Below are 12501 nucleotides of genomic sequence, written 5' to 3' on the forward strand. Positions count from 1 at the left end.
GAGAAAATGTAAGCAATTTCCAGGAAGACAGAGGCCATACCTCCTCGTTCATTGCCTAGAACACTACTTGGCATTCAATAGGCTCTAACTAAATACTGATTTAATAAATAAATGTATTATTGGTAAAAAGTAGATGGTGTGAAAAAAATCTATATTTCAGAATATCAAAAAGTTGGGATACTTTCCTGGTGGCACAGTGGTTAAGAATCTGCCTGCCAGTGCAGGGGACACAGGATCAATTTCCTGGTCCAGGAAGATCCCACATGCTTGGGAGCAACTAAGCCCGTGCGCCACAATTACTGAGCCAACGCACCACAACTACTGAAGCCTGCACACCTAGAGCCTATGATCGGCAACAAGTGAGGCCACCACAATGAGAAGCCCGCACACCACCACGAATAGTAGCCCCTGCTCACCTCAACTAGAGAAAGCCCGCACGCAACCATGAAGATCCAATGCAGCCAAAAATAAATTAATTAATTAATTAATTTTTTAAGAAGTTGGACATATAATTCCCATGGTCTGTGTATTTTTCTATTTGGCAATTAAAAGACAAAAACTGAGATGGTTTATGTATGTTACATATACTATGTATACCTCACATATCCTTAAAATCTAAATAAAACCCTTTTTTGTTATTGACCAAAGTTCTTGTGTTGTTAAGTTTTTGTTTGGTTAATTTCAGTTTAGTGACCAAAGACATGGATAATATAAACACAAATTGTCATCTTCACTGATTTTTTTTTTGACAGAGTTGATCATTTACTTGTTGACATACTTCTTTTTAATTATTTATTTATTTTTTCTGGAAGTATAGTTGATTTACAATACTATATTAGCGTCAGGTGTACAGCATAATAATTCAATATTTTTATAGATTATATTCCATTTAAAGTTAGTATAAAATGATGGTATATTTCCCTGTGCTGTACAGTATATCCTTGTTGCTTATTTTATATAGTAGTTTGTGTCTCTTAATCCCATACCCCTACCTCACTGATGTACTTCTTTTGATTTCTAGGATGCCACATTTAAAATTTTCCTCCTGTTCACTGGTTGTTCTGTCTCAGGCCTTTGTGGGGTTTGTTATCTCCTCCCATATCTCTTAACCTTGGATTGCCCCAGTGGTCAGACCTTAGCCTTTATCCACACACACTCCCTTGGTGATCTCATCAGTCTCATGGCTTAAATTTAAACTCTTATCTATATGCCTGTGGTTAGCAAGATTATGTCTCCAACCCTGGCCTCTCCTGAATTCTAGTCAAGTGTATCCCACTTAATGGCTCCGTTTAGATCATTCAAACTGTTCAAAAATAATTTCCTGATCTTCTCCCCCCAAATTTGATCCTCCCATAACTTTACATATCAGTTGATGGAAACTTCATTCTTCTGGTTGCTTAGACCAAAAAACTTGCAGTCATCCTTGATTCTTCTCTTCCTCTTACACTGCTTATACAACCAACCAGGAAATCTTCTTACATCTCTTCTCAAATTCTCCAGAAATTGATTAGATTTTAATCACATGACATTTTAAATACAAGAATTACTTATGGAACACGAAGTAGAAAGTAATAAAAGGGCATAAAGAATAAGTATGTTTAACTGTAACATGTCATTTAAATTTAAGGACTTTTTCTGTTTTTAGGAAAGGCCTATGCTCCAGAATTCTATTACGATACCTACAATCCTGTGTGGCAGAACAGACACCGTGTTTACTCCTACAGTCTACAGTGGACTCAAATGAATCCTGATGCAGTAGATCGGATCGTTGCATACCGGTTGGGTATTAGGCAGGTGAGGAATTTGTCTTCTTTTGTGTGTGTGTGATCCTCTGTGAAGACCTTGTTACTATGATGTGTTGCTATAAAGTTTTAATCAATTTGCATGAATTCCAGAATATATTTTTCTATATCAAAGATAATATTACCTTACCCAGAACTGTTCCAAATTATTTACAAATCTTTGAAATTAATTTATGCATTTTTCACCATGACAGGAGACATATTAAAGTGAGCTTTCTGAAATCCTTCATCATTACATGTGCTATAGAAATTACATGATATAATTTCTGTGAAAGAAACTAAGATGTTCTCACACTTACCTATACTGCATAATTCTTTGTCTTGTTTCCTAAGCTAGAGATTCTACATATTTTTATTCTAAGAGGTTCAAACTATATATAGGATTTTTAAAAGCTAATTTAATGTGTCTGTAGAATAGAAAAGTTTTGGTAAAATGAGAAGAAACAGAGAAATATGATGTTTTCCTAAGGTAGCTGAAGATTATAGATTGTGTAAAAATATCATAGCTTTTTCAAATGAACCACTGTTAAACTCAGTTATCCTTCGTTGGTATAAATGATATTTTTGAAATTTAAATGTAGGTCTTTATTTCCTGTTACATAGTAGGTTATCTGGAGTGACTATTTCAGCATAACAAAACGTTTTTGAAGATTTATTTGATTACCACATAAGCTATTAGCTCTCTTTCACATCTTTGTATTATCATAGATTTGTAAAATGTGTTTTCCCCTTCCTTAGCTAAATCACACAATAGCATTTTGAGTTTGGATAGTAGAAAGGACAGAATATGCTTGGAGAAAGATTGGTCGACCATCAGCAATCCACTCAGTGTTACTATCATAAGACCAATGTTTCTTTAAATCTTGTTAACAAAGTTATAAGAAGAGACTATGTAAGATACATCATTAAAATTAAGATACATTGTAAGTTGAACATTCTTATCCTTCTTGTCTAAGTATTCACAGGTCACAGACATGGTAGACAGGAGTGGATCATTTGGAAACTTTTTCTATTACTCTCATTTACTTTGGTCCCTAAGTAAATCTGAGTAAATCCCAAATCCATATCAGAATTGTTTGTTGTACTCATTCTAATTTAATGATAATTTTTCTTGATAGAGAAGATAGAAAAAAGAAAGAGCAGCAGTCTCCCTCGGTTTATGGGCTTATCCCTTTCTTTTTCTTTTCTCAACACAGCTAATATTTTTAGATCTTTTATATTTGGAGCATCTTAGCACATTCTTGACTTTAGACACCTCACATTCATTTCCAAGTCCTTACTACATGATTTGGTCATTCACATTCATCTTTTATTACCCTATGTTTTCAAAAAACTAAGAACCTAATACCAAATTGCTATTTGTAAAATTGAGTCATTTTATTTAGGTGTCTTTTCCTTTTTTCTGGTTATAGGTTTTTTTTGCAACAATAGAGTCAGAATTTCATCTTTAGTTCCTCACCTTCTTCCTCAGCTATATTTTTTTGGAGTGTCTGGGTAACTGCCCTTTGCTTCCTGTATGCTGAAGGGCTGCCTGTTTTAATCTGCGGAATTAATTTACCCAACCCTACTCATCATTCCTTTCTTTTATGCTAACAGTCTTCTAAACCTTTGTTCCCAAAGTCTCCATTATGTATGCAAGTCACCTTCTCCATGAGTCAAGTTTAACAGAATGATTACTATCTCTGTCCTCCCTCTCAACTGGAGCGATTTTAGGAGAATTAGACTTCCTCCTAAGAGGGATCCACCTAATTAAAGCCCTTCCTTCTCATCCATATCTTGTACTAGTTATTAATACACTACCTTCTATAATTTTTTTGGCTAGGATTGCTATGCTATTTTCCAATGACAGTTTCTCTTCTTAGATTTTCCTTTCCTGATATGAACATCTCCGCTAAATTCCTGTCTTTATGTTTCCTGATCATAAAACTAGTATATAACTCCCTGATATGCAGTGACACACATTTCCCGGTCTGTGTTCATCCTTGTGAACAAATTAGTTAGGTAATTTCCCCCTACTCTGCTACTTTACAATACATTATATATGCATGCATATATGTGTATAAATTTCCCCTTACTGTGTTTTGTGAAAATTATGAGCTCCTGACACATCTGGCTTCCGATTCTAGCCAATCTAGCCTTATCATTTTTAGCTATATAACCTTGAACAGGTTCCTGAACATACCAAACCTAGGCTCCTACTTGGGAAGTTGAAGATAATGATAACTGTCAGGCATTCGAAGTGTGGAGTGGAATATATCCCCCATTTATCCCACAGGCCAGGTTCCCTTGTGCAAGGCACTCTCTGCACAAACATCTGTGGCAATTCTTGCACTCATCTGCCTGGGTTGTGTAACAGTTTTTTTAAGTGCATCTTAAGAGCTTAACATATCTACCATTTTTATTTCAGTTTTATTTAGTACACTGTATAACCTGGACCTAAGTATTATGCCAAGCCATGATTTTCACAAAATAATTCCTAGACATTTTTTTCACTATGTCTTATTTTTATTTCAAACCTGCTGTCCTCCATAATATCCATTTTACTGATTCACATTTTTCTCTTCCACTTTGAGTCTTATTTTAAAGCCTTCCTGATCAGATCGATGTCTGCTGCTAACACTATTCTTCCCAAGTTTGTGAGATTCATGCTATGCACTAGAGGAAAGCATATTTCTAGTGTTATAAACCATGGTCCAGAAAACAATCCTTTCTCTTACACAATTTCTGAAGCTAATTCTTTACTTGCCTTAGCATTATTTATTTTACTAGAATTTTCTTTTATATTTAGAAACAAGTATTATTTTTTCCTGGAGTGCTTTTTTTGTAATACTATATTTATTGATAATTTTACTAAGATACTACATCTTGCCATGGAAGAGAAACTTTAATATATCTTTTGTGGGTGTCTCAATAAAGAGTATGGCCTTCTGCTGTTCTGCCAATATGAATGGAAAGGAAATGTTCGTAGATATGGTGTAGGAACAGAAAGACCACTTATAAACACTACTCTTTTCCCCACTCCCATATTCTCTACACTTAACCCTTACATGAAACATCTTAACATGCAAAAGGGCCTCAATAGACATCATTTCTTTTGAAGATCCCCTTGCATACCAAAATTGAGGATGATAGGGCAGATGCATTTTAGATACAGTGAAATTGATATAATTCTTTAAGAATATCCCCTGTTTAATAATAGGACACAAAGTCATTAAGTAAAATAAGGTTATATTATCTTAGAAAATTTAGATTACTTCTTCCTCGGGTACGTACATTTGGTTATCAACATTGTTTTAACACACAATCAGACACCAGCATTTAAAATAATCACTCTTGAATTCTGATCTGATGATCATTTATGTTACATATTCTGATTTTAAAATCGTCATTTTACCCTATATTTTTATTTTGAGCCTATATATCTAATTTCTTCTATCCATAAATTATCTAGATTATCTAATGAAAAGTACTTCCACTTTTAATATCAAACATGACCTAAAGTGTACAACACACTTCTGATTCGATGAAGTCTGAGAAGCAAATTTGATCCTTTAAGACTCATGGCAAATTCAGTTGTAAAGCGTCCGACTTTGTAGTTTTTTGTTTTGTTTTGTTTTTTGTGATATGCGGGCCTCTCACTGTTGTGGCCTCTCCCGTTGCGGAGCACAGGCACCGGACGCGCACGCTCAGCGGCCATGGCTCACGGGCCCAGCCACTCCGCGGCATGTGGGATCTTCCCGGACCGGGGCACGAACCCGTATCCCCTGCATCGGCAGGCGGACTCTCAATCACTGTGCCACCAGGGTAGCCCAGACTTTGTTTTTAATCCACAAACTGTTAGAAACTTTATTACTTACTCTTAAATTAAGTAAGATTATAAAATCTTATTAAATTATTAAATCCCTGACTGGATGGGGTTGGTAAACTGAACCCAGCATTCCCCCACCTTTCTGGTAAAATTAGTTGACCCTTTTGGTTAAACTGTAGGGTCTTTATTTAAATATAATGAGGAAAATTGTCTCGGAATTTGAGTATTGGCTTATACCCTTTTCTTAAAAGTTGCTGCAGTCGATCTATAGAAAAGCACTGGAATTCTGGAATCAATGTTTTAAAAAACTTAAAAAGAGAACAAATATTTCATGTGAAGTTAAAAAATTAGTGTGGAAAAAAAGTTTTCTCAAAATCTTAATGTCCTTAAGTTGTACTTTTTAGGCTCAGCTAAGCAATTGTTTAATCTCCTTAGACAGCTACGAGTCTCCCAATTGTTTGCTTCCTTTGTTGCTCAACAGGAAAGAGAAAAAGGTTATTTGAATGTCTGCTCTCCTTAGTATCTAAGGAATTAAGAAACAAGCAAAACTATTTCTAAATTACCTGAATATACCAAACAACACAAATATCATTTGACTCCATTTAACATACACACTATAGGTTCTGATAATAAAGGATTTTAGACTTTTATACAGTTTCCTTTTTATACTCCGCCTAAGACATGCACAATGAATGTGACTTTTTGACTGTCATCTTTGGAAAGTGGGATATTTTATTGAATAAAATATTTTAATTCACCATGTTCCTGTCTTCTTAAATCTTGATATATTAAAATGCTTAGAATTATCATACCCACATGCTTACCCAGTCAACAAAACTTTTAGTAAATTAATCATCTAGTGAATACCAGGATTTTAAAAAAGTATTGTCCTCGATGTCCTGTTAACAAAAGTGCTATAATAGGAGCATGTCCAAAATTCCATAGTAACATGAATGGGAGCAGTAACCACATAGTGGTTAAGTGACATGATCAGCAAGCAAAGTAGAGACTTGTTAGTTTCTATAGGTTTATCTTCATAAATAGTTATTGTTAATAATGACTAATTAAGAAATCACTAATCACAAATACACTTTTTGGTAAAATTGATTACTGGATGAATTTATTATAAATTTTATTTTGGTCTTCATACGTGCTACTATAATGATTGAGCTAGAGTTTATTTCTCCTTCCATTTAAAGCATATTTTTTATTTTATTAAATAATTCATTGCTTATTATTGTTTATTAAAGGGCTAATGTCTTAATAGATCATAGTAATTAAAATTTTATAAATTTATTGTATACATAGATGACCATATGCATTGTAACTATGGTTGTTAATACAGCTAATACCTAATTTAATGCATTGATCGAAGAAGCAGAAAAATTTGAAGAGATGGCTTTTTATGCTTTAGCATCTTGTATGAAGTATTAGTGTCTATGGCACAGTCTACAGATGCTGAAGGAAAATGGTAGAATAAGATAGAAGTGAATAGAATAGAATATTCTATTATTATGAATAATAATAATATTATTAGATAATATAATAATATTAGAATATAACAATAATATTAGAATTATGTACATTAGAATAATGTACATAATTGACTTAAGGCCATTGGACAGATTTTATTGAGAGAGGTGTTTGGTGGAACCATTTGACAAAGAGCATTTAATGCCAAGTCCAGGGAAATCTGTGGCGAATTGACAGATCATCTGAATTGATTTTATAGTCTTAAGTCATGAGTAAAATGACATCTTCTATAGATAGATTAATGTGATATCATACATAGTACATTGAATGATATTACAATAGAGGCAAGGCCACAGTTAGGCATGTTTGAAGTAAGTTTTAATAAGATTTAAATTAGAGTAGTGAAGGGGGAGAGAAAGAAAAAATGAATTAAGAAAAATTTGAAATGGACAGAACTTGAATATTGATTTAATTTTGAGAAACAGTTTTTAAGAGTATAGTGACCTTATGTTCTCTGCTGTTTACTTCAATTACTTTAGTGAATGCTCAAGAAATTATCAAATATATAGATGAAGAAGAGAGTAAGGGATATAGAGAAATGTAGAGAAACCATTTTGTAAATGGTCTTTTTGGCTCCAGAAAAGAAATAAGCCAGGGGCTTCCCTGGTGGTGCAGTGGTTGAGAGTCCGCCTGCCGATGCAGGGGACACGTGTTCGTGTCCCGGTTCGGGAAGATCCCACATGCCGTGGAGCGGCTGGGCCCGTGAGCCATGGCCGCTGAGCCTGCGCGTCCGGAGCCTGTGCTCCGCAACGGGAGAGGCCACAACAGTGAGAGGCCCGCGTATCGAAAAAAAAAAAAAAAAAAATAGAAATAAGCCATAAGCCAGTTGGTAAAAAATGACATGGTCTCAATATTCCAAGTGAAGGGCACTGCACATATTCCCTTTATTCCTATAAATACTAACATCACAATGTATCTGCTAGGAGGAATAAGCATAGTAAATTTTAAAACCTGGATGACCTACAGACCTTTGATATAGAAGGCTTTGTGAAATAAGGGTATTTTGTCTTGGAAAATTCCAAGTACTTTCTGAGGAGTTTTTCTGAGTCTGTGGCCTTTTGTACAGATTGCATTTTGTGTAGCAATACTGCTAAGGAAAATTAATTAGAATTTTCCTTTTTATTGACCCTGAATGTAGTGGAAAATGAGGAACCTCAAAGAGACTTTTGGAGTGAGAAAGTATTAAATTATTGCCAGAAATAAGATATTGAATCAAAGTTTGCAAATATACTCATGTCTTCAAATTGGTCTTGTTAAATTTGAGTTGATAGAGGAACATCAAGCAAAAGTTACCGTAGTTAGAAACATGTTACTAGAATTTGAGTGAACACTTCCCCTTGAATGTGTAAATTTATAAGGTCAGAAGGATTAGACATGAGAACCAAAGCTAGCAGAAATGTAGACGTAAATGTACTGTATGAAGACAGTAATGATAGAAGGTCCAGTGAAAAAGAAAGAACTGAGAGGTAGAAAAATCTGCCAATGTCATGGAAACTAAGGGAAGAATATGTGAGTGTGTGTGTGTGTGTGTGTGTGTGTGTGTGTGTGGTGGTATTTGTACTTGTAAACAAAATTTTTAAAGATTAAAAAACCCTAAATTTTTAAAATACCAGATACTGACAAATCAGTGTTGCTTTTTTAAGAGGGAAATAGGAAGAAAAAAAACATTGTATATAGGTTTAATATTATTCCAAGGTCAACTGATTACAAATTTAATTAAATTTACCTAAGCCTATCCTGACTGTCCACTTGAATCAATATTTTATAAAGAAGAGAAGACTGACTGATATATTTCCTTAGATGAAAGAACAATTTTTAAATGTCTAAATTGTTTCTTTTACAACCTATAAACCTATAAATACATGGTTATTATGGATTCCAAGACTTTATCCAGTCAAAGAAACTACCCAACAGACCAATATATATATTCAGTGTCTTAAATGACTGGGAGTGTAGAGTTCAATGGAATACAGTCACTTATTTTGTTTGTTTGTTTTTTGGCTGCGTTGGGTCTTCGATGCTGTGGGCTTTCTCTAGTTGCGGCGAGCGGGGTCTACTCTTCGTTGCGGTGCACGGACTTCTCATTGCAGTGGCTTCTCTTCATGTGGAGCACAGGACTTAGGCGCGCAGGCTTCAGTAGCTGTGGCTCGCGGGCTCTAGAGTGCAGGCTCAGTAGTTGTGACTCACGGGCCCAGCCGCTCCGTGGCATGTGGGATCTTCCCAGACTGGGGCATGAACCCATGTCCCCTGCATCGGCAGGCGGACTCTTAACCACTGCATCATCAGGGAAGCCCGAAAATAGTCACTCTTTCAGCTACTTTTCAGGAAAAAAATGATCAAAGCTTGAAGTGAAAAATGGAGTTGGGATTAACAGTCATTTTCTTTTTTTAGGCTTTAACACCATGCAAGTTGCTTGTTTGAGTACAAATTTGTATATGGATTTATAATCTATTTATGTACTGTATCAATTAATAAACAACACAGTTTTCTTTGTCTTATATCAGTGGTTCTCAAATTTGAGTGAGCATCAGAATCATCCATAGGGCCTGTTAAAACAGTTGCTGTGACCGACCCCCAGAGTCTGGTATAGTGGGTCTGGGGTGTGGCCCAAGAATTTGTATTTTTAACAACTTCCTGTGTGATGTTGGTTTGGGGCCACACTTTGAGAACCACTGTTTTATATTTTCAGACTATAATAAAGAGACTAAGATCAGATTCCATTTTCATCTTTTGGCTTTTCCTTATACTAACATTCCTATATGATCTCAATATGAAAAACAGTATTATAAATACTGATTTAAGAACAGAGCTTGGCATATGGTGCTCAATACCATTTGTGGAATGAATGGATTTGAAATTTACGTGTTATAATAGGTAACCATTAAGTTCCAACTGGAGGTGCATCCTCTAGTTACGCCTGGATTGATGCATTTCCAAAACGAGTGATTATTAAAATATTGTCCTCAGTCCACTGTTGAGTTTCAAGATTTATACCATGGACTGAGAAATAACCCAACTACAAATATTTTCTTTAGTTCTTCTGGGCAAGATATACACATCTCCTTAGGCTTACATTTGTATATATTTCTAAGGGCTTTTTTAAAATAAGAAACCTATTAATGAGATATTAAAAGTTACTTAATTGTGGTATGTGTAAACTAAAACTTGCATTTGGTAATTCTGATGGCTAATTCAATGCTTTTCAAAGGAGCATGACTACCTTAAAACACAACTCCTCAGTGAACATTCCCTCAGATTTCAAGACTGAATGTCAGAGTTGTCTTGAATTGATAACTATTTCCTATTACTTCTTTTCATTTCTAAATATAAATTACTATTTGTTTAGCTTTATCATTTTCAGTTGTATTTCTTTAAGTTTCTTAAGTTGTTTTAAAATCTGGAGTCATACTTATTTTTACACTATTTCTATACCAAAAACCTGACTATTTTTCAGCAGTTAAAATATTTTAACTAAAATAGCTGGAACAATATTTACCTTTGAATAATAAATGTTGAACATAACAGATTTCAATAAAATGTTAATAAGGTTACATACAGTAACTAGTGCTGTATGATAGCTTGATTATAGATTGCTGGCTTTTCCAAGTTTCTATTCTGTTTTAAAAAGTTCAAACAAGAAATGCAAAATATCACAAAGTGCTTAAGTTGCTTTAGTGTACTTCAAATTAAGGAAACCATTTCTGAAAAGATGGAAGCAAGAAGTTGAGTAGAAATTTGAAGGTAATAGTTTGAATATCATAGGCGTTACCTATTTTTAATAGCTGACCTGTCCTTGATGTGTGTGTGTGTGTGTGTGTGTATATATATCTCAATACCATAAAGTCTGACACTATTCTAGGTGCTTTACATATATCATCATGTTTAACTCTTAAAACAACACAGTGAGGTAGATACTATTGTTATTTCTACCTTAAGGCTAAAGAAACCATGGGGTTAAGTAACTCATCCAAGATCATAGAATTAAATGAAAGACTAAGCTGGATTTGAACTCAGTCATCTGGCTTAGAGTCTGGCAAGTGTAATTCAGCTGAATACCATCTGAGCCATGTGCCTTTATCTTTATATTTTTCTTCTGTTTCCTCTTTCTCCCCCTCCTCCTCCTCCTCCTTCTTCTGATAGACTCTACCTTTTTTCCTAATTTCTCTTGTAGTAATTTTCTGTTGAAATTTTCTGTCTCTTTTTGTATTAACTTCAGTTGCCATTCATAATTTAATTAAATTATACACTTCTATATTTATAAACTTATGTCAACATATTTGAATATTATATTTTTATTCCTTTAATCTCTTCTATATTTGAGAATATATCTGCTTTTCCACCAACAATGCATGTATATATTTTATACAAGGCTTTTCTGTTTCTGGATATCTTTTCTCAACTTTTAATTTTATAAATTAAAATTAAAATTTTAAATCTCTATAAACTTTTAACTTTAAAATTTAATTTTATAAATTGTTCAATTATGATATGATATTATCATCTTTTAAAAAAATTTTAATGATAAATGAAAAAATAAAATAATTGGTTTCAGAAAAAAATGTAAATTAGGAAAATATTCAAGTATAATATTAAATAACAAAAATTCTGTAAAATTGGTATTATCACTGTTGTTTAGATGCAGAAATAATCTTACAGAATTTAAGCTGTATAACCATGCTCTACAGAGAGAGGTCACTGGGGAGCTAGCTTATTAACCTTTTTTGTTTAATTCTAAAAGCTCCCTTCTTAACTTTTATACTTTACTGCTATAAAACTAGATGTAATTCTATGAATTATTAGAATATAAAGAGAGGTGGGGTTATTTTGGAGATGAGATTGGATAGGCGGCACAAGGCTCTATCATAAAGGGCTGTAATGTCTACTCACCTCTTGCTGCTCCCTCTCCAAGCAAATAAAATAAGTTTATAAATTAAAAATGCCAATACAAGAATAGGGATTTGCTTTGCCTTAAATAAATGAGACGAGGCAAAAATGGGATTAGGCTTTATTTTAAAACAATACTTAAATCTGTATTCTATATTTCATGTCAATTTATAAATAAGTCGTTAATAAGAAAGAAGAATTATTTCATGCAATCAACAAAATATGTACAAAGTTCAGATTAAAGATGAAAGGCTCTGTCAAGCATTTGAGTTGCCAAAGGAGTGAGGATGGGAGGGTGAGAGGATAGTTCTTGTCTTCAGAGAGTTTAAAACAAACAAGGAGATAGGCAACCAAGCAGATATCAAACTACAATATAGTTTGATAAGTATTATAATAAGTGTGGATATAAGGTATTATGGGAAAACATTGGAGGGGAACCTAAGATGACTTTGGGAAGTGAGGAATGCTGATGGA

At 33.9% G+C, this 12501-nt stretch overlaps 1 protein-coding gene across 1 annotated transcript in view; it reads left to right on the forward strand.

Moving 5' to 3' along the window:
• The window catches only part of MDGA2 (MAM domain containing glycosylphosphatidylinositol anchor 2), an 841090-nt gene that overhangs the window by 750468 nt on the left and 78121 nt on the right, over nt 1-12501 (forward strand). Inside the window, exon 12 of the mRNA XM_065871677.1 lies at nt 1646-1794. Coding sequence (XP_065727749.1) covers nt 1646-1794 — 149 coding nt within the window. The remainder of the gene's footprint in view (nt 1-1645; nt 1795-12501) is intronic.

This window comes from Phocoena phocoena, chromosome 2 (genome assembly GCF_963924675.1).
Source record: "Phocoena phocoena chromosome 2, mPhoPho1.1, whole genome shotgun sequence".
In the NCBI taxonomy this organism is placed as follows: Eukaryota; Metazoa; Chordata; class Mammalia; order Artiodactyla; family Phocoenidae; genus Phocoena; species Phocoena phocoena.